Source organism: Xiphophorus couchianus, chromosome 19, assembly GCF_001444195.1.
Source record: "Xiphophorus couchianus chromosome 19, X_couchianus-1.0, whole genome shotgun sequence".
NCBI lineage: Eukaryota > Metazoa > Chordata > Actinopteri > Cyprinodontiformes > Poeciliidae > Xiphophorus > Xiphophorus couchianus.
This window is the reverse complement of record NC_040246.1, coordinates 15,030,805-15,054,116: the sequence shown is the minus strand read 5'-3', so window position 1 is coordinate 15,054,116 and position 23,312 is coordinate 15,030,805. Positions and strand designations below refer to the sequence as shown.

General features: G+C 37.4%; 1 protein-coding gene across 1 annotated transcript in view; it reads right to left on the bottom strand.

Moving 5' to 3' along the window:
* Positions 1–3,795: 3,795 nt before the first annotated feature.
* Positions 3,796–23,312, bottom strand: part of LOC114134217 (RAS guanyl-releasing protein 1) — a 24,208-nt gene continuing 4,691 nt past the window's right edge. Inside the window, exons 3-17 of the mRNA XM_028000638.1 lie at positions 18,446–18,551; positions 16,253–16,315; positions 16,034–16,165; positions 14,798–14,951; positions 14,458–14,631; positions 12,924–13,040; positions 10,199–10,474; positions 9,727–9,807; positions 8,771–8,875; positions 8,535–8,644; positions 8,057–8,201; positions 7,906–7,942; positions 7,381–7,512; positions 6,434–6,759; positions 3,796–6,338 (exon numbers count right to left, since the gene is read on the bottom strand). Of these exons, the coding sequence (XP_027856439.1) occupies positions 6,201–6,338; positions 6,434–6,759; positions 7,381–7,512; positions 7,906–7,942; positions 8,057–8,201; positions 8,535–8,644; positions 8,771–8,875; positions 9,727–9,807; positions 10,199–10,474; positions 12,924–13,040; positions 14,458–14,631; positions 14,798–14,951; positions 16,034–16,165; positions 16,253–16,315; positions 18,446–18,551 (2,096 nt within the window). The 3' untranslated portion in view covers positions 3,796–6,200. The remainder of the gene's footprint in view (positions 6,339–6,433; positions 6,760–7,380; positions 7,513–7,905; positions 7,943–8,056; positions 8,202–8,534; positions 8,645–8,770; positions 8,876–9,726; positions 9,808–10,198; positions 10,475–12,923; positions 13,041–14,457; positions 14,632–14,797; positions 14,952–16,033; positions 16,166–16,252; positions 16,316–18,445; positions 18,552–23,312) is intronic.

The window sequence follows — 23,312 nt, the reverse complement described above, 5'->3', positions numbered from 1 at the left end:
TTCTTAGTATACCCTCCAGGACAGAAAATAGTTTTTGTAAGCCTTAAGTTTTCCCTTCAAGTAAGGTCAGTGCTGAAAATGAGAAAAATAAATGGTACAGAAAATGCGGCCAACATGAAGAAAAAGAGCTGTTACGATTACTCTACTTCACAAATCAGTGAATCAGTCAATGCTACAGTCAGTAGGTGGTGCACACAACTGGTCATTATGCAAAAGAAAAAAGAATTGGGAGGGAAATGCAGCTTATTGGCATCTGTAAACCTGGTTTTGAACTTGCATGCCTTTCCTATATTCGTTAAATTTAGTCTAAATTGCTATCGCTATGGCTTCTGTTTCCCCTTGAACAGAGGAGTCTAGGTAGCCTGATACAGTCAACATTAGGCCTAAGCTAAATACACTACGTATGGAACTGAAACAATGCCAAACAAAGTTCATTTATGGTCAAGATTTCACAATACAGTAGTGTCTAGTGACCAAGCTATAGTTACTGAAACAGGAGGATTATAACCATTTCATAAGTTACCTCGATGTGTTTCTTCAAGTTGGACGGGGAGTTTTTGTAAGATAGAATTTCCATGTGACTGCTACTGATTGCGAGACCTGCTTTGTGTTTAATGGGAGAAGCGAAACAGGTGTATCCTAATTAAAAGTAAAGAAATCAAGAAATGGCAAAAAATGTGGAATGAAGATAAGAAAGGAAGAAGATTATATGAAGTACAAAAGTCAGTTCAAATTCGAAGCATTAATGAAAGAAACAGAAGAGAAGAAATAATAATTAGTAGATTAAGAGTAGGTCATACCTACTTAAATGACATGCTTTATACAATAGGGAGGAAAAATAATGATAAATGTGAGAGATGTGGAGAGAAAGAAAATGTAGAACACATCTTGATGAAATGTAAGTCAAATGAACTCGAAAGGGAAGAATTAAAGAGAATAGTTAGAAATATGGGGCATGAATGGAATCTTAAAGGTATATTAGGAAATGAAGGAAACATAACAGATATTCACAAATTAAGGAAAGCATTGTTTATTTATCTTAAGAATACAAAATTAAAAAATAGAATTTAATAGATGTGAAGTAATGCTTCTACACACTCATGTACAGTAGGTGGCGGTATGCACCTTAAAGTTGCTTGTGATCCGCCATCATAGAAAAGAAGAAGAAGAAGGTGTATCCTATTGGTGGTGATGAACAAGCCCAGGCAAGTAGGCTACGAACTTTGTTCGTAGCCTACTTGCTACTTGCTAATCAGTAGGTGGGATCAAAACACTTGCGTTTCTCTCTCTCGCTTTTTTGTAACGAGTAACTAAACCACACATTGAAAATGTATCGGAGTAAAAGTACGCAATTAAGTTCGGAAATATAGTGAAGTAAAAGTGAAAGTCATCAAAAATTTTCATACTCCAGGAAAGTATGAAGTACTCCAAAATATACTTAAGTAAAGTAGTGAAGTATTTTTACTTCGTTACTATACAACACTGGAATTAACCAGACAGTAGATTCACTTTCAAGCGTTTGTAGTACCGAGGTGAGTTTATCAGGAATTGCATGAGTAAGCTAAGTGATTGAAGTAATGTTAGCTGTGACGCCTGAATAACTGGTGATCAAATTATATATGTGATCATGCTAAAATATAAAATATATAAAATATCAAAATGATATATAAAATAGTGCTGAAGCAGTATTTTCTTGTGTTACATACACAACAGTATAATTTTGTGTATTGTCGCTTGTTTTTTTCTTCTCTTTTTAAGAGAGAAATTATTATGCAACATATAAAGTCAGAGATTTCAGAAACAAACACATAGTGCACAAGTTCCACTTCACTGTAGACTCTAATTTACCCTAGATCAAAATGATGCATCCAGGCTTATGCCCTACTTCACAATATCTGGGCAAAGGTCCCCGAATAAATAAGCTTCTGGTATAATTCTGGTGAGATCTTAAAGCTCTTTTCTTGGCTGAAATTCCAGAGCCCATATAAATTGGTCGGTTTCCAATATTGGTTGTTTGAATGTGTGTCTCTCCTCACCTTTCACATTGAAAGGTGGGGCTGACAGTTGTGTCCCTGCAGCTGCAGCTCATCAAAACCAATCAGAAGGAGCATAAAGACAATACATCCCCTGAGGCAGATGCCAGATTGTTGTTATCTGGCCAACCTTCTCTTATGTTTCTTCCTCCCTCAAGTTCTGACGGTTATCGCTGCTGTCTTCCTCAACAGAAACCAATATGTTTTATTGCTCTGCTTCCTCATTCTCTTCAATCGTTGGGGAAATGTTTTCCATTTTCCCTCCTTGAATCCATTCACTGGTCTTCTAGCTGCCGTTGTGAAAGCAGCAGTACGAATCACTTCAAAACACACTGCTCTCATATCTGCTTAATATGAAACATTTCTTGTTCCTCAAACAGGAATCTCTGAAAGAAAACAAAAAAAATTATCACTTACAGTTCACTGTCACCTTCTGATCTCAGAGTGTAGATATGCTCTTCTCCTCCTAAACCTCCTTCATCACTGCAACCATTTAGTAAATAAAGCTACAGTGTTATGTCTGAAAGTGTTGAGCCCTGTTAAAAATTCTAACCAATTTAGATGAGGATTACCACTTCTGATGAGAACAGTCACATGTCCAGATGAAACTATACTAGAAATTTGCTGTTGAATAATAAAAAGAATGGCCTTGAATTTGAGACTTTGCAATTTTGATTAGGAAAAATTTCACACATTCCTGTTTTTAGAAATTTAAGGTGCGTGTATTATCTGACCAGTCCAATAAAATACATTATTATTATAAGTTTTAAAAAATGTATATTAGCGACATGCCCATAAACCTATGGCTTTAACCGCAACATTATTAGCATATCAGGATGAATTATTTGTTTCTCTACAACAGATACTGCCGCCTGAGAACAACAATGTCTCTTTGGGTTGAACATAGGTTCTTTTCTGCCATTCTCTCAGATAGCAATGATGTTGGAAATTATTCAGCCTTTAGTGGGCATGAAGCCTACTAGATTGGGGATGTTCTTCTCCAGCAGCTGGGTGTCACATTCAAATAAAAGTAAATTAGCTGTCACCATGGCTTGGCTTGCTATGCCTCAGAGAGTATCCTTTCTCACTGGCTCTCTCTTCATGCCAATTCAGGAAAATACGTTGTTGTGGCAGGAAGACGTAAAGAAGCACAACTTAATTCAAGGGGAATAGGTTTCCTTCATCAGGGGAAGAATTAAAGCTACAGAAATGCTCACACTGATGTACAGCACCAATACAACAAATTGCCAGGTATTTGCAATGAGGCTTCATGGAAATATGAGGAAACAAACACTTGGTCTGAATCTCTGCTTCTGCCAACCAAAGGGTTGACCTCTCATTATCTGAAGGCCAATATTTGCTGCTGGGTGCAGCAAAGATATGGAGACATAGGAGACTGGATATTTCAGTGAGTACAGGCTGCTTTTAAAGGCTCTAGTCTCAATAATCCATGCTAAAGTCCAACAAAATATGCCTCGTGTACAAAATCATAAAATACAACTTAATCATGCTGAATAAAGGTGAAAAGGGGTTTTAAGTTAACTACAGAATAAGATAAAACCACATGACTTTGATGTTGTCATGCACTTTTGTTTGATACAATTAGTTAAATACACATACCTCTAATTGGAGAGCCACATATATAAAGAAATTTCCAATTAACAGGTAAAATGAAGGTCAATAATAACAAAGAGGCAAGATGCCTGTTCTCATGGGGTTTTGCTGACCCCCGATGGCCACATGAGGTAACACTGGAGCTACATTATAATCCAGAGTGCACATTATTTATTAGAACAATAAGAGAACAATACATGGAGGTTGGGGTTTAAACTAGACAATTGATATGGCATAATATGCGTATACCTTGTATTTACAATACATTAGGCACAATTCAAAAACATGGATCTTGACCATCATTCACAGTACAACACTGCTACAGTAGACCACATAGTAATAAATGATACAGCTACACAACAAAAAAAGGCAGTTGTGCAGGGGCATAAATAAGTCAGAAAAAGTACCACTATCGTGTACAAAAAAAAATTCTTATGCAGTATAAGAACTATGTAGTGTTTCAGACAATAAATATTAGCAATGCACTGAAAAGGAAAAAAATGTAATAGAGCAACAAAAGTTCTGGAGATCGAAGTGGTCCGTTTTTTAGAATGGAGATAAAATACGGTGGCCTCTTATCGTCGCTGGTAGTAACTTATTTGTCATATGCTTCCTGCTGCACACGCTTTTCTTTATGCAGCAACCGTTTTCTGCTTTATTATGTTTAACATAAATATTTAACTTCACTAACTGATCAAGAATTGATCAAACACATTTGCTATACTTTCTTAAATACTGCACTTGCTGATTGGATCATGGCCTGTCTTTCATGGGTTTTGACAGAGGCAAAAAAAAACAAAAAAACATTTCACCAGATGTGAGAAATACTCGCTCCTATGAGAAAAGAGTTTGTCTGTCCTAACTAGGCATGGGCCGGTTACTGCTACTAAGCTTTGAAACTGATGGATATTTCTGTCCAGTCATTCCTTCTGTTCAAAATCACTTTTTTGATCAGAAGTTTCTCTAGCTTGTTTGGAACATAAAGTAGCTGTGCACTTCCCTTCCCTCAGTTGCCGTGCACTGCTGGTCAGTTGGCTGCAAGAAGGCTACTCCAGTCTTTCCTTGCTTAGCAGAAAGAAAAATTCTGCAGTTTGGAAATATTTCTGTTAAAATAAAAAAATATCCCAAACAATTATGAAAAATAACAAGAAAGCTAACTTAATAATTTACTTGTTTAAGAAACACTTGTTTTACAGAAACACAGGTAGTTAAATCTAACTTTGTCAATAACTTAGTATTTAACAATTCTGCCACGCAACCCCAGGGCTTTCATGTGTTTTGAACAAATATAATCCATGTTTTCACACCAAAGCTCTGCATTTTCCCATGGCGAAAGAAGTGCTCGCTGATAATTTAACAGAAATATCTAAACAAGCTGCAGCAATTCAGTTCAGGAGCAGATTTTGAAGGCTGACACAGAGAGGTAACCTCTAGGCATGTAGTTTTTTCACAGTTAATAACAGAAACTCCTGAACCAGAGCTACAACAAACAATGATAAACATTTAAAATCTATTTAAATCTAATTTAAATAGATGGACATATTTCAGATGTTTAAGGATAAAAGAATGGAGAGCAATTTTTAATATATCTTTCGGGTCTTTCTCAAACACTATAATCAATATAATCAATATATTTAAATATTTTGGCAATAGTAAGAGTGACTGTTGTATTGTTTTTAAAATGTAGAAAAAATTCAGATTTTTTTCCTATCCTGTTTCACAATTCAGTTCAATATTTTTCCCCTAAATACAGTGAATACATTTTTACTTAGCATTAACATATCAGAATCTCAAACTGGCCCATGCCTGGTCATAACTGTTTAACTTGTTTTCATAATGTAGCTTAATTCTGATGCATGCCACCAAAAATCATTCACAAACTGTTACTTCATCCTGCAATGTAGTCTTAGAAAACTCATACACAATCAGCACTAAAACTTAATTTCACTTTTCTCACATTATACCAAGTCACCCGACTCTCAGGATAGAGCTGCATCTCAACAAAATGAAATACATAATTAGTTCAAAAAGTGAAGCTATATTGCACAGAATAATAAAATACAAAGTGATATATGTCTGTGTATGGCAGCACAGCATCTCGCAAAACTCTCCAAAGCTTTGAAATGGGCTTTGTGTCGCAGTCCTTTGCCTCCTTTAATTCCTGTTGTTTGTGGACTCACTAGAAATTACATTCAGTGAATTACCTTAAATGTCTCAATGAGTGTCTGTTAGGTAAATGGCGGCAGTCAAACACATGACTGCTTAAGCCATTCCATAACATTCCTGTTTATAAAAAAAATACTATTGACAGACACTGAATTTTGGGGGTTTTATTGCCCATACGCCACAATTCCCAAAATTAATAAAAATTATGTGTATAGTTAATCAGTTCCCCTGCCACGTAGATGATTTAAATAAACTTTTCAATGATATTGCAATTTATTGAGATGCACCTTTTCTTGTAAAACATGTTCACTGTCCGTGATCAATAAATTAAAATTAACATCTTCCACCACAGGGCATTGACACCAGTCTCTCTGCAGAGGTTCATCTCTAAGAGGAGGAGTCCTCCTCCACCACAGGATGAAGAGCATGTTTCTTCAGATATGACTTCAATTTCTCCACTTCCAACTTTGTCTCCCTGAGTTTCTCACGTAGTGCCTCATTGTCTTGTTGGAGTCTCAGGTTTTCCTGAAAGGAAAAATAAAAAGGTAAAGATTGGGTTTTAGCTAAATACAATAAATGTTCTGCATTTAAAGTCGGTGAGGCAGAAATTTCATACTCACATATTCCAGAGATTCATAAGTGCATTTGCTCTCCTCCACTGACTCTTTGGGTTTTTGCAAGACAGAAGCTCTGTTCTCCCACTTGGCACAGTATCGTTGTTTTCTCAAGGGCATGGGGCTGGGGCAGGAGGGGAGGATGGGTGGGACGGGGATTAGGAGAGAGGACTGAAGGCGGCTGGCTTCAGGCGCCATCGAGGATAACTGAGGTCCCTCTGTCTGGGTGTAGCTATGGACTCTTGCAGGCCTCCAGTTGGGTGTGATTGGAGATTCTGGGCTCCAGTCCCTTCTCCCATCTGATGGGTAAGGGAACGGACACTCTTCTGAACCTAAGGAGAGCCATCTTATTATTAATTTCTTCAAACAGACAAATAGAAAGTGCAACATTGTTCTTTTTTTTGTGATGCTATGCCACTTTCATATCTTAAAGGACATCAAACACCACAAAACAAAATGACTAAGCTCTGTACGTCATGATTAGCTAGACAAATTTGGCAAAACAGTGCATCAGAAACAAGCCCACACATTTTAAAGTTCATTCTTGGCAAGTAAGTTTATATTAAGTAAAACTGAAAGTTAATCTGTTCTGAAAATAGTAGCTTTCTTGCAGAAGGTGGGCAGCTTTAAAAATTACTGTAAGTGAACCAGTTCCCAATGACAGCTGGAAGGAAATTACCTTCACAGCGGACCTTGAACTCAACAGTTGTTTTGTTTCAGTTGCGGGGAACTTAACTTAAAAATGTAAATTGTGACTTTTAGCTTCGTGTGGAGTCTGGCTGACAGTGATTTCAGGAAATAGTTTGCGTTTTGAGATAAGGAGATAAGCTGAAAAGTCTTCACCACCAGATGGCACATGTAACAGAGCTCTACTTTCAGCTAGTAGTGAAAGTAAAAACAACGTGTATGAAAATTAGACCGCCTCTGCTGGGAACGCAATCAAAAAAACCCACCCTCTGAGGTGCTTGATGCAATCGGAGTGGAGCTCGGTGTTGGACTGTCAACGGTGTTGGTCGATCGGGTGTTCTTCTTGCACTCAAACGCCACCTGATCCTTGCACAGCTTGTGGCAGTTCATGCCACAGTCTGAGCAGACCAAAACAATGCACATGTTAGAGCAGGAAGTTCACCTCGCATCAACAAACTGACATCCCACTTCTCAATGAACACTATCTCTTCTGCAAATGCAACTCTCAGACCGGTGCAAGCCTACAGCCGAGCAAACAAATACTTCTTTCAGGTCTCCTGCAGGACGGGGGAGGGGGAAATCTGTTGTTCAGAGTACAACAGTCTTTCTTTTTTTTTTTGTACTTTGTTCCTGTGCTGCAGGGTTCAGTTCGCAAAATGCAACTCAAAAAACCACAGCTCACCTCTCCTGCTCCCCACTACAAAAGTGCATGCACCTCTCTGTGTTTCTAAACACGACAGTTGGCCAAAGATAGACATGGTGGAGTGAAACAAGACAGAGATAAAACTTACCCCTGCATCTATATCCTTGTTTGATGACACCCCATAACTGAAAGTACGCAAGAAAGAAAACTTATTAATTGATGCAACAAAACAGAGAAAATCACCAAGTTTAGTCATGCTATTAAAAACAAGTTGTCCTTTTTTTGTAGCGTTTACTTACAAACCCTGAGCAGTTGTCACAAAAAGTGGGTTTCATGTAAGTGGTTTCCTGAAAGTTGTGAACAAAACCCAGGCCCAATTTGGAGCAGATAACACTGGCTCGCATGAAATAAGCCGTGATCTCCTCTCTGCTTACAAGACCTTTCCTTTAAAACCAAAAAAGGACAAACATCCATGAATGATACAGTGTTTAAAAGTAAACATCTTTAAAATTTATTTTCCACATAATTCCTTTTATATGCACCTTCTATTAATATCTACACCAACTCATCTACTTCATCTAATATGTTATTAAAAGTAGGAACATGAGCTGTTTGGGTTTTCATGTGACTATTTATAAGGTGGTTTATTGAGTTCCTTCTGCATCTATTTTACGCTTCCTGTTGCTATGTTCATCAACAAATACCACTTTTGCTTCCTCTCCTCTCTGAAGAGAAATGAACCAAACAAAAAGAGGGTGCAACCTGTCAAATACCCACTTCTCTTTGTCCATGACACAGAAGGAGAAAGGAAAGCTTGCAGCAATTTTCTCAAAGTCGTCATGAGAAATAAATCCGTTCTGGTTTAGATCATAGTTCTTAAACACAGACTGTAGGAGACGAGAAGAAAGCACGATTGTTATAATGATGTCAGTGTGCTTTAGCTGCAGCAGTAGACTGCTGAAATGAACGCATGCGGATGTGTATGCTAGCAGTTTAAAAAAAGAAGCACTTACATCTACCATCCTCTGCACATGTTTGCTGATGGTTCTAGGATCGGGTTTAGGAGCCACCCCCGAAGCCCAGTCCACATAAACTGGAGGTTTGGAGGGGGTTGCTGGCTATTAAAAACAATGTTTTATGTATATTGTTAAAAAAGTTTACTTGAAGAAGGAAACAATATTTTACACACACATAATGCTGACATTGAGCAACAGTTATACATTTTAGTATTAGCTCCTGGGTGTCTCAGCAGAAAACAGCTAAACGAACACAATGGCTGTGCAAACTAATGTGCCCTTCACAAACCAAAACTCTTAATACATTTTTTATGAACCAAAGCGGTATTGTGTGCCTTGGACAAAAAAATATATATCCAAACTGACACGTCAACAATCTTTTGTGTGGAAAAGTAACTTTTAGATGTCAGACTAAACTAAGCTACTAGTGCTCTACAAAGTTATTAAAAAAACCCAAGATTATTGATTTTCAGGCGAACCTGGTGACATTCTTCAGTGATTTTAAAGTAAATTTCTTGGAAATGCACATTTTTAAATTAATTTTACATTTACAATATTCAAACTATGACAAAGAGATCCTACTTAGACCAGCAATATCCTTTTCTGGATTAAAGTTCCCAAAGTACAGGATGAATAGATAAATAAAACTGGCTAATTTTCTTTTACTTTTATTGGAGTATTTGCAAATTAGTTCAACAATATGAAGAAAGCATTAAAAATGTGGAGAAAACTGTCACAGAAAATGGTTTATGATTAACTAAATCAAGCTCCTTCCATAAGCATTTTAGTTCTCAGATCTCAGATCTAAATCTGAATCTGATAATAACTGTGCCGCAAACACCTCCAAAGAAAGTGCAAAGAGCTTTTTAGACATTACCAGTAAGTTCCTGTATGTTTGATCAGGGCCGTATTTCTAAGTGATGTACCTGAGATTAGCATGAGGTGTCACTCACCGGTGCTTTACAGTTCTTTGGTTCCCGTGCGTAAGACAGCTCATAAATCTCATCCTCAGTATAGTAGAGGTCCAAGGACAACTGTGTGAGAGAACAACATGAACACATGAGAGGTAAATAGAAAAGAATATGCCCCAATGCCAGGATTTCTCCTTGAATTAAATGCTGTGTTAAGGGGAAATTCAGTTTCACAGGACAATTGTTATGTCTCAAGGGCATCCTGTCCTTTGAGTGCGAATAAAACGGAGATAACACAACAATACAGCAATCTGAACTCAGTCTCATTCACATTCAGCTCGATACCCACACACTCATAGATCATGGGCTCTCATCACACCCACACATAACAAACTGTATGCTGTAACAGGCTCATTTTCATTTATGTATGTGTCTACAACTTAGTGAATCACATCACGCTGCGCAATATTTCACACAGTCTTAATATTCAAAGTTTTGCTGAGAGGTTCATTACCGTCAACAGATGAACAAGGTCCTTATTTGCGTCCAGTTGGGATGGAATCTGCTGCAGCTGAATGAGCTCATTAATGTGGTTGTAGAGTGCCTGGAGCTTCTGGACATTCACCTTGTTGTCATCCACATAGTCTGACATGGCTTCGTTGACTGAAATAAGGTCTTTGAGATGGACACCAAGGATTGGGATTTTAAAACCCGTCACTTTGTTATAAGCTTGTCTGTAGTTGTCATAGTTTCTGCAGGAGGACAGCAGGTCCGTCATCTCGTTTAATACCTGGGGAATAGATTCAAAGGTAAAATACACTAGAGTATATTTGAACCTTAATTATTTTTCCTACTTAATTGTTAAGTAGGAACAATATGATGAATACTAAAAGGGGTTTAGTAATTATTTCTATTCTGTACACTGTTGGACATTTAATGGACAGGCAACCTGTCCAGGGCATACCCGATTTTGCGCAATGACTGCTGGTAGTTAGTACCAGCCCCAGTAAAGACAGCATAGGCAGATGTACATAGCCATTTTTTTCATGTTTTTGTCTGAATTTGGTTTTAGCTCTTATCTCAGGCCCCATTCACTCCAGATCAAGATATCCTAATGATTTTCAGGACCTACTTGTCTGTTCAAACATCCTTGAATCACAGTATATTCAGAAAACCTCCTTTCAGTGCTTTGTTCTCACTAAATAGGTTTTTATGCAGCATTTTCAGATTTACCATAATCCTGCCATGATGGCTATTGTCGCTTCACTAGAATGCTTCCTCAACCTGTATGCACAGGCGCCAAATCCTATTTTCCATATGTGGTAAGTTTCTTTCCATCCATTATCAACTTGGAGGAAACATCATCAGTATTTTCATGAATATGTCAGGAAAGCTGAAACTGAGCCTTCCTGATAAGCTCACACAATATTTGCTCTTGTGTCTTTCTTGGTCCCCTTATTCCAAGACTTCTCTTTGCATTTTTAAACAGCAGAATAAAAAATTCTTTACTATCCCTAGCCTTTCAGCAAACGGCATGTATGCGCAATTTGGGGATGTGGGCCCTCCTCTCCATCTTGGAGCTCTATTTAATGGGAGCACATGGGATACCAATCTCTGTGCGAAAATAACCTGAGCATGGTGGATATTATTTTACTACAGCAGCTAATATTATGCCTTTCATTTACTTAGTGAGTTTATTTAGCATTTGACAGGGCAGGGCCATTGCTGCGATCAGGCTACTTCACGTTGCACACAGGATCCAGATATGCACTATGACAACAACCACCAATTTCTCACCACAGAAGATTTGAGCTTCCTCAAACAGTCAGCAAACTCTCATGCTCCACGGCACGCAATGGAGCGAGAACCTTAGTTTTACACCACAGAAGAATTTCATAAGATTCGGCAAGCTCCACGTTATGGCAGATTTTTGTGGTTATGGTGTGGCTATAATCTGGTGCTAAAATGCCTTTCATGAGACATTCCTATTTAGATCTCTAGTTTCTCATTTTCTGGAAGAAATTTAATCTTTCAAAGTATTTGAGAATTGCTGATATGTTTTGCTAAGTGTTGGTCAAATTCTCCAGTTGTCCCAGAAAGCTCACTCTGTGCCTCCTTTTTTATTTCTTTTGGCAAGTGTTGATTTCTTGATCGTCCTTTATAAAAGGAAATTAGTTCATTGTATGCAGTAATTTCTTTCTTGCAGCAACATTTAAAGATTTTATAGTCACTTATGACTCATGCTGACAATTATTATTGTTGTAAAATAACAAAATGTTTTTTATGTTTAATTTCTGGGGTATTTTTGACAAAATGTTGTGGTTAGGCTGCTGTTGTTCCTCTTTGGCAACTTATATAGCAAATACCATGTTTCAGTCATAAACCCTGTAAATACAAGAAATGTAAAACAAAAATTTATTAGACCGTCATTTTATTGTTTTTCAAAGCAGACAATTTTAAAACCAGCTGTTGATGTTGAAAATGTCTTTGCAGCCACACCTCTCTTAAGAGGAACTTTAACTGTATACCTATAGAGTTTGAGCTACATTATTTTAGTCAAACCGTTACATGTCAAATATGAAAAAACATGCTGACGCATGCCTGTGCTCACTGGAGTAATCATACTGGTTAGAGCAGAAACTAAAATCACAAAAAGTGATCTGAATGCTGCCATTTTTTTAAATACCAGATTTTGTTACATTTACATTTGCTATTGTGGTGAATAACCGTCGAATTGTCTTTGCTAAAAAGTGTCTTTAAATTTCTTGTTGTTGTGCCCATATTTTACATCCATAAATAACTGATCTCATGCGTTTCTCCTGATTTTGTCTTCCTTGTAGAAATACTTGGTTTATTAACTAAAATTCAAGCTGCAGAAATTGCTACTCTTGATTTTTTTTTTCTTGGGTGGACACTGTCTGCAGCTTCCTTGTACTCTCCTTAGCTTTTTTGCATATTTTCCTTTATCAGTCATGTGAATGAATACCCCTGTTGTGAACTACAACCTGGAAAACTTGTAAAACAGATTAGCAGCTGTGTGATGCAGTAGTATCTGCATGCAAGTAGAAATTCAACCTCAGTGTGCAATGTTACATGCAATGTCACATAAATTCAGTCAAAAGACCAGCAATTTGCATAGTTATTAAATTACAAGTGAAAGCTGTTTTACACAATTTAGGTTCATCGGCAAACATTAAATCTGAGGCATTTTTATTATAAGCGCCTTCTTTAAGGATTACCTTGGTGACCTCATTGGGTACATGTGATGTGGTGTCTTTCAGTCTTGATATCGAGCTGTGACAAAGCCCTCCCACCACTGCCATTAGTGTGTTGTAGTTGTGCATAAGATGTAGACACTAGGGGAAAAACACACAGAGAAAACACACGTATCAGTGAATTCACATCGGCGGATAAAAAACACGCACAATTAAATTTGTTCCAGGTAGCCCTGTTATATAACTCTCAACACTGATGTTACATAAGCCACTTATATTGTTGTCTTTTTCTTGCTGCACACTGATATCTCACTCTTTTTTGGAAGCCCTTTTTCTCCCTCTTTTCAGTTTTCTAATTTGTGCTGTCACTGAAGCATTATGGTGTGAAATTCGTTTCCACACCCATGGGTTTCGAAGTTGACAGCAATGAGCAGCAGCAGTCTGGTGCATTACTGTCAGCGTGAGAGGTCCACCAGAGTACAAGGCTGCCTAACGGCTCCCTGATGCTAGTGTATCACTTCTCAGCAGGCTGCAAGCAGCTTCCCTTCGGAAAGCTTTTAACAAGCTCGGTCTGGTCAGCAACGGCAATCACAAGTCAGTTTTCAATTTTTCAGGACACCAAACTCCTTGCCGTGTTAGTTTCATTTGACTACTTCAGTTACTTAATATTTTTCTATTTATTAAAAGTTTATCTCATTAATAGAAACAATATCGCAAAATATGCTAGATTGATGTTATTATGAAGAATTTGCAGAATACAGTGCCTTTCAAACCCCTGAACCTTTCAACATTTTGCCACATCATAACCACATGCCTCCCTGTGTTTAATCACTGTATGTGACAGACCAACACAACATGATGTGCATCAACTGTGAAATGGCATGAAAATTATACATTTTCAAAATGATAAATGTGTAGATCCATCCACTTTTCATTAACCAGTTTTTCTGTTCATGCTGATGAAGAGCCAACCCACAGCACGATGCTGCCACCAACGTGTTTCATGGTATAGACCACGTGTCAAGCTTAAGGCCCAAATTTGGCCTGCTATAACTATTTATGTGGCTTTATTTTAAGTAAATAAAATTTCGTCCGTCAAAAAAAAGCCAAGTCAAATAAAGTTCAATATTTAATTTTAAGGAGTATTCACCAAATGCAGAGACAGCTGTTTATCAATATTTTTTAAAGTTTGTTAATGGGTAGTTTTATCAATACATTCTGCCACCACTGGCCCTTGGAGGACATTTGTGATCTTGATATGGCAGATACGCTTTCTTGCAACAATTCAAATATCTTGCCACTTTTCCGTAAAGGCCACATTTGTGGAGTGCACAATGAATAGTTGTCCACTAGACAGATTTTCCTACCTGAGCTGTGGATTTAACATCATCCACAAGTTTAAGAGCTATTCTTAATTTACCTGTAGCAACTGCGCCGAGTTTTTAATGAAATCATTCATGTCATTCATGTTAACAATAGCAGACAGGATGATGCAAAGAGGAAGTGTCTCGAGTTCTGGTACTATAAAAGTAGCAGTGGGGGTTGAGTTAACCACTACCTTTGCAACGTGGATAAACTTGGTGAAAACCTCAGCTCTCAGCTGAGCTGTTGGCCGACTCAGCACCATCAGCTGAACCCACTGGGAAATCCCATTGCACAGGGCAATGGAACGCTCCAGCACAGGGATGTCCTTCATGCAGCAGCTTCGAATGTAATTTATATAGTCTATAAACTGACAGAGAGAGCAGAGAGAGGACCATCAGTTGCTGCATGGAAACTGTAAGGGATTTACCACAAGGGGAAATATTTAGGGTTTGCAAGAGAGTATTTTCAATCAAGCTAAAGTGTGAAGCATAGCCAGAGAGATATTTTAAGTTCATATGAGTGCACATACTCACTGATATTCTACAAAAGGATTTAAACTCCAGGAAAGTGAGGTGATCAGCCAACTCACTGGGTTCCAGGTGATCAAAAAGAAGAGAAACTTTCCTCTTTTTACTATAGTTAGCTTGAATCTTCTGGCTGGCTTTCCACGACCGTTCTCGTTCATTTCTAAAACATCAACACAACATATCTAAATCAGTAAGCGTGAAACAGAGGTGGTAATTTTAAAAGAGTGAAAACCGCTGCTAATTTAATTAATAGTAAACTGTTCAATCTAGGCCAGACCTACTGCTAACAGTCTTTAAACAGAAACATTTGACAAATTGTTCACATAATCAGTTAATCAAAATGACTAAAATCTCTCCAAATAACAAGCAACTTTGTTTTGACTTATTTTCTTGACGGCCATATTTTTAATCTCACTGCATGCCACCAAAAATGTAGCAAATTACTTATTTGAAATTAAATGAACATTAACCATTTTGTGAATGTCAAATATGAGGAGAATGAAAAGGAGACAAACAGAAGTAGGCCTCACTGTGGAGCAACTTTAAAGGAAAAAAAAGCTGTTTTGTTTTAAACCTTTACTTCACACTGCTTAAAATTGTGCCACACCCACAGAGAGACTTCAGTCACTTTGTCATGACAGTTGTCTGACACTACAAGCGAAACTGACAGCATAACCTACTTTCTAATTAATCTGGCTAAAAATTATCTGACAACTTTCTGGAATCACAAAGCATTGGAATTTCATTACAAGATGATCAGTGTATCCTTAAATGTAGAAAATTAAATTAAATTGAAGACCAAATGGTGACTTCTTGGCAAAAAAAACCCCTGCCTTGTCCAGACATTAATAGCAGCACATGTAAAACTAACAGACTCTTGATCCCAAAACAGCACCACAAAAGAGAGTTCTGTAGAGAAAAGCTACTATTTTTTCCTAAAACATTCAAGAATTCCAACAAAAATAAAAACTGATTAGTTGTTTTAATATATTTGTTTAACATATAATTATAATTCATGTCATAGTTAACATTGACTAGTCATGGTTGCTCTAAAGTAATCGGGCTAGAAATGTACTAGTCAGGATGCAGTCATGCTGCTGGAATTTTGCAGCAACCACAAAGTGAAATTGCTTTTTGTTCCATGCTCTGGATCGTGACTGATTTCAGGACTGCAGCAAACTGACTGGGAATCATGTAGGCTTCATGTCGCAGTTGGCCAGCTGGTAAGAAATTAACACTTACATCCATTTGGTCTCTAGGAGAGAGCAAAGATGCTCCTGTCCGTGTTCTCTGAGCAGATCACGGAAGTCGTCCAGGCTGTCGGACAAGCTGTGGGGCAAGCGGAACATCATCCAGAATTCCTGAATCCAATGTCTGCAAGTTAGAAATGGCAACAATGTAACTGACAGAAAACAAGAGTTAATTTTTAATCTGAACCTAGAGGGTACGTGTTACACTGACCTGATGAGGTAGCATATCCTCTGGCATTCTGCTGGCTGTTCATTGTCCAGAGCTGTTTTAAAAGTAAGCAGCAGATAAGGAACTAACAATTTAATTTAGCTTGTTTTTCAATAAAATATACAGATGCCCAGCATGACAGGTATGTTTTGAGTAAATTCTGAGCACATGGATGATTTACCTGCAGGGGACCAAACTCATTAATACAAATTTAGCCCAGTGAACCAAAAGGCAAACACATGTGACATTTGGTCATGTGGGAGGAGGCATCTGTAACTCCGATGAGCATCATCAAATGAATCATTCTGGCATGCAAAGGAAAGTGAACAGCAAACTGCACAAAGAAAATACACAACCCATGTCTAAAGCAATGCAGAATCGCTGAAAGCCATTGTTTGGTGTCAGGACACAGGAGACATTTAAACCAGCAATGTCTGCCCACAGTGTAATTATCATCTCTGTGCTGTGGATAACCTTCACGTTGCACATGTTGCTTACCAAAACAATACGCCATTGATTTATTTACAGGAAACAGACACCATTCCATTCTCACACCAATGAGCTTTGCAAAAGTATTCACTGCTCCTGAACTTGCTCACACTCTGCTGCAGAATGCTGCAAGAGCGTCAGCTTATTTTACAGGGGATTTTATGTGGTAGACTAACTCAAAGTAGGGCACATTTCTGCATTGAACGTTAAATAATAAATGTATTCCTAATTTTTAAACTAATAAAAACTGAAAGTATAGAGTGCTTTCATATTTAGCTTCCTTGAGTCAAAATGTTTATAGAGCCACCTTCTCCTGTAATTGCAGCTGCAAGTCCCTATGGTTATGTCTTGTCAACTGAATTCTTTGGTGAATAGCTCAAGCTCAGTCAGACTGAATAGAGAGCAACCGTCAACATCAATATTCAAGTTAATAAATATCCTCTTTGACTAGGCCATTCTAATGCTTGATTATGCTTTAATAATTAGCAATCAATCTCAATTATTCTTGTTGGAAGCTGAATCTCCACCCCAAGACTCTCCTTGCCTTGTCTTATCAGTTTAGGTGGATAGTCATGTCTTGCTAGGTTTGCAGCTGTGCTGTACTCTTTTCATTTTCAGATGTCCAAAGCTAAAGACACTGTTTTATAATCTAACCCTGCTTTGAAGGTTGTTTTCCACAACTTTTTTCCTGCAATCTGTGCAGCGGCTCTTGGTCTATTGCTATTTGTCTACTAATATTCTCTAAAAAAAACCTCTGACACCATCACATAACATTAAGTGGTCTATTTTTATTTAAAAGCATTAAAGTAAAGGGGGCTTCATGTCACATTTTACATATTTTTATTTGCAAACCACATTAAAAACAATGCGGCTGTCGCATATTAAGATATGGATAAAAAATATGGCGTGTGAGTACTTTTTGTAAGTCACTGTAACTAGCCTAAATGTATGGCTCTTTATGGCGATCCCATTGAGAAACATGTAAAGGCTAACTACATCATTGGAACGGAAGACACTCGCATGATTAGGCAGCGATTGGGACAGTTAATGACTCCCATTGCTCTTTCTTGATCCTGAATTGATTATTTGTATCTTTTTTTCTTTATCCCAGAATGAGAGGGTTTAAAAAAAACAAAGCACTGATCACAGGGTTTCTGTGGTAAGTCGCAGGGTCTGTGTCTAAATATAGTTGATCACAGGCAGAGGTAATTAACACCTGAAACCCAAGTAGGGTACTGTACAGGGGTTTGTGACGCCATTGTCTCTTCTTTGAAGAGAAGCTAAAATTATAGGCACTCCACTACCATCAAAAGACAGAAAAAATCGTCTTCTAGGTGTGAATCAGTGCAAATGAAAAGAGTCTAATCAAGCATATTAAAGGAGACCAACACCAGTCAGGTAGTATCCTCCCTGTTACTGAATGGATGAAGTGCAAGCCTTAGTGAAGCAAAGTTGCGCTGAGAGAAGAAATGAATGCAAAATGGAGTACAGAGAGAGAAAGCAGGCCACTTGCCCATCAAGCTTTACACTGACAGCTGAAAGATCTGAGCCAGGAATAAGCTTGACTGTGCGTTGCTGTTGACAACCGAGCCCTCAGCGGGTCCAGTGAACCGGTCGTATGTTCACTTTTCTGCTCATAACAAGGGCTGTTTGAATCAAGAGACAAAGGCGCAGTGTGTATTCTGCTGGTGGACTGCTAAAGGATATAGATTGATGAGTTTGTCCAGCAGGTCACTGGAGGACATGAGGAGACGATGCATGGTCAGGGTAATGTTCAGCAGGTGGCTGGTCTTTCTCACGCAACCATCTGCATCTGAACAGAAAACAAAAGTGCAATTAGCTGAGAGTAGAACACATTTTATCAGTGACGGAGTATGTACCAAACCAGCGTCATAGAATTGAGATGTTGCTAAGTTATGCCTATTATTAAGCCAAATGAGAGAAGAGAGAACATGTGCGAACAAATTGCTCTGTACAGATGTCAAATTATTTTTTTTCTTTGACAGCCATTTGAAGAATATAGAAACCATTTAGGATAAAAATTTAATTATTTAAAAAAATCACCAGTCTATAAGTAATTCTATTAAAATGTTTTTCATGTGATACAAAGTAATGCATAATGATGAAAGGAGAAAGACTTGGTTTTCCTTTTTTTCCCCAAGTTAAAAAAATCAGAAAAGTATTGCATGCATCGGTATTCAGACCCTTCAAAGTGTGACTCCTAAATAAAATCAAGTGCAACCAACTGTTTTAAGAAGTCACCTAATTAAGAGTCCTGCTGTGTCAGAATTAATCTCAATATAAATTAGGGCAGGGAAATTAATCAATAACAACATATATCGCAATAAACTCTTGATCAATATCGATAGATAATATGTCAATAGTTTCACTGAACTCTGATCCCAAACTGCACAGCATTCTGGGGGTGGTAGGCAGAGCAAAGGCTTTATCTGCTCAACTTTGCACGACCAGCTACGCAAGATGGGTGACATAACTCATTAAACTTATCTGGTTACCTAGCAACAACCTCTTGAGTAACATGTGCAGCAGCAGTTTCAGGTTTTGCTACCCTGCCTCATAATTGCTTAAAAATAATAAACAACGGCATGTAGTGAAAGGAGAAAATGAGTACAACAGATTGATAAAACAGGTAAGATCACGTCACCAGTATGGCAGTATTTCAGATATTTTAAGCAAAAGACTAATCAATAATTATAATCGATATCAACCAATATGAAATCCTTATATTGTGATACATTTTTTAGCTATATCGGCCAGCCCTAGAATAAATTCAGTACTTCTGTGACAACCTCAGAAGTTTGTTAAAGAACATTTGTCAACAAACAGCATCATGAAGATCAAGGAACGCAGCATATGGGTCAGGAGTCAAGTTGTGGAGAAGATTTTTTAAAAAAACAGCATCACAAGTTTTAAATGTGTCACACAACATTGTTTAATCTGTCTGTCATCAGAAACTTCAAAGAGAATTGTGTTGCTGCAAATCCTCAAAATACAGCTGTCAGGCTAAACTGAGCTGTTCAGAACTGAGCTCATGTTAACTGTGGAGCAGTTGGAGAGATTCACAGCTTAGTGGGAGAATCAGTTGATAGGACAAGCATGAGTCGTGCACTCCACAAATCTGCTCTTCATAGGTAAAAGGCAAAAAGAAAGAAAATGTTTAAAGAAAGCCAAAAGAAGTTGAGTTTAAGGTTTGCTGCTAGCTGTGCATGTGTGAATGAATGAAATGAAATTTGAGCTTTTTAACATACATGCAAAACACTATGTATGGAAGAAAACCAACTATGAATACAAATGCACATCACACTATCAAATGTTTACTTTAAAAAAGAATAGAAAAATAAAATACATTATGTTGTAGGGTTTCTCTACTGTGGGAGAAGGAGGATTAAGAATTCCTTAAAAATAAAACCAAAACAAAACATTACTGCTAATTACAGCATTTCCAAATCTGCATTGGTATGTAAATCTTAAATTAGACATTTGCCATGTCTGTGGCAAAAAATGCATCACAGTAATTGCTGTGAACTTTATACATGTTTTGCGTACACTTCATTAGTTGATTAAAGAACTATTTACTTACATGAAACAGTTTTTTTTAGATCAGATTGACATGCAAATAATTTGACCACAAAACTCAACGTCAACCGCAGTTTTATCAACATGATTATTCTAAAAGTTATAGGCAAAAATTAGATTATCAAGTATTTGGAACTGGAAAAAAGCTTTGACAGGCTTCTTTTCTAAAACTTTAACTGGAAGGTTAAATAAGTTTATGTAAATTTTCGTGGTAACGGGTTGAAAAAGATTTACAGAATACCGCAAAAAAAGAAAATTTCTTTCCACCAGTGCAAACAATGTTTGACACATTTACTTGAACTGGGTAAAACAACAATTCATACACATGCTTTAGTCATACTATCCGCTGCAGGGTCTGCAGCGGAAGGTTTACCTTTTCCTCTGATTGTGTGAGCCTCTGATGCTTGCCTGTCTCACTACCTTTTTCACTTCCTTTTTCCATGCATGAGCAGAACTTCCTCCCTTTGTGAACAGACCACCTTTCCTTATCTTGACTGTGTGCTGCAGCTGACATCTTGAGACACGCATAGACAAAGCAATTCTTTCCCAGCCACAAAATAGCATTAGACTGCATGTACACAAAACATGACACGATTTCATAAAAATCGTTGAGGTCTTGCTTAAAGCAGAACACAGCATATCTTCAGGAAATCTTCAAACCGCTAAAACAGGGAATTAGAGGTTAACCACATAGAATCTTTGTTTACTGGGAAAATCATTTATATACTGTGGGACTTTTTCACCCTTGTACTCTACAGCTTTATAATCAGGAGTCTGTAGAAATGGAAAATCTAGAGAACAAGCTGGAATAAAAAGCTTTGCAGCTGCCTTGGGACGATCAAGGCCATCAGACATTTGAGGGGGCCACGTTTAAACCATATTACCTTGAAAATACCTCAGACACCATGGCAACATGCTTTCCTATCTTTGTTATCTGTAAGCAACTAACCACTCCTGCTGCAGCTGACTAATCTGGCCTACCATATCGTACATCGGCTGTGTTTCTGTTAGTAACATGCGGCTGCTACCGTCTAAACCAAGCGAGGGATGATGACCTCATCCATCGAGTTATTGAGAAAGTAAAAGAGACTAATTAAATGATTTCTCAGTTTCAAATGATGTAACTGATGAACAGCTTTAGTGTATTTAAATTATTGCATTGCTGCCAAGTTCTTCTGCTCAAACAAAATTATTAGAAACTTTTTTTTTCTATAGCTATCACTTCGTAAAGAAATCAGCTGCAGTGTCGGATCTACAACAAGATGTCATGACTTTATCTGGTAAACAATTGCTTCACAGCATTCCAACCACCAACACTCCCTGCGCAGGGTTAATTGCAGGAGGAAATCCTTTCTGGACCGTCTGTTAGTGATGGGAACATTAGGAAAGCTGCCGCCCAGCGAGTTGGAACCATGTGATACTGGTTGGTGATAAACACTTAGGAGCGCACACTCTGACTGGCTCGCTTTTAAGGTTATCTTAAACATTCATCAGCCGCTCCAAACCTGTGTGTTTGCACTTTTCCTTGTTTTGAAAGAGGCTATCAGATGGGATGATCCCTTTATTTTGTTTTGGTTCAAGTAAGTGGGAAAAAGGATATCTTTTTGCTCTTTCAATAATTCTGTGTTCAGACAACAAGTTGATGCGAACAGCTTAAATAAGTTGTTAAAAGATTGCTTTTAATGTAATTGAAAAAAGTAGTCAGTACAAAAAAGGAATACATAAATAGTACTTGCTTTACTTTTGGGTGCAATAAATGACCACATTTTAGATATAAATGTTTGAAATAATATACTGTAATGTAAAGTTGTAAATCTAACGTATTCTGAAGCAATTTAGACTTTAACTAAATTTGGTTTAGATACTTTGATTCAGAAGCTGGTAGGGTAGATTTGAATTTAAAATTACCTTCCTCCAATTAATATGACAAACTATGAGAATTGTAAATTGAGAAAAATTAATTATAATTGTATATAAAAAGAATAATCTGAAATACATTTAAAACAATTATCAGTTGCAAGAATGAAGAACATAAACTATTGTTTTGTATTAGTGCTTGCACAAAACACAACCACTTATCTTTTTATTTTGATAGTTATGAATACGTATACATACATCTTTGTATAGATTAATTACCTTAAAAATACCGAATTAATGTTGCACAATAAACACCAATCAGACTTTACCTGGCTAATACTAGTTTCTGGTTTCCATTAAGGCTGGGCCTGCTGATTCCTAATTATTTTTGTTTTCTCAAGGGACCCTAAATACAAAAAGGAAAATAATGTGCTGCAGGTTTCCTGTCAGAGGTGGTGTTGTCATTTTGATTCCAACAGAAAATAAAAGAATTACCTTTTCCCCATGTATGCATTAAGGAATATGCTCCTAAACTTTATCAGATTTTTTTTTTAATGAACTAAAAAGCTACATATATGTGCAAGCTGCTGGTTGATTAATTTACAAATGATAATGTTGGGAGTTCTTTGCTTTAATGCATTTAATAAACAGGGAAAACCATTCAGATATTTCAATATTTGTCTTGTAAATTACAAATCAGTCGATTATGGGAAAATATGAATATTCTGAGATCTTCCTGGTACATCTCTAATCATGAGTAGACAGAGTTTAAGTAACCTGCTTACAATAAAAAATAGTAAATATTTTACCCAATATAGGTGACTTTTGTTCTCATGACCTCGCTCTAAAATAATTCTCCAATAAGCTCAGTTGACACACATTAGTGATGGATTGTGGTGTCGACAGACCATTAACTCTAATGAGAGTAATGCAGCAATGCCCTTCCTCCTGCTGCTGAGCACTGCCAGTAAAACACAGCCACTACAATGTTATTTTTCCAACAATTACAACAAACCCAACAGGTTTTTAAATTCATATCATAAATTCTTCTAGTCTTGAAAACCACAGACAATCATATCATGGAAACCACAGAAGTGCCACCCATCCCTTTCATTAAGGA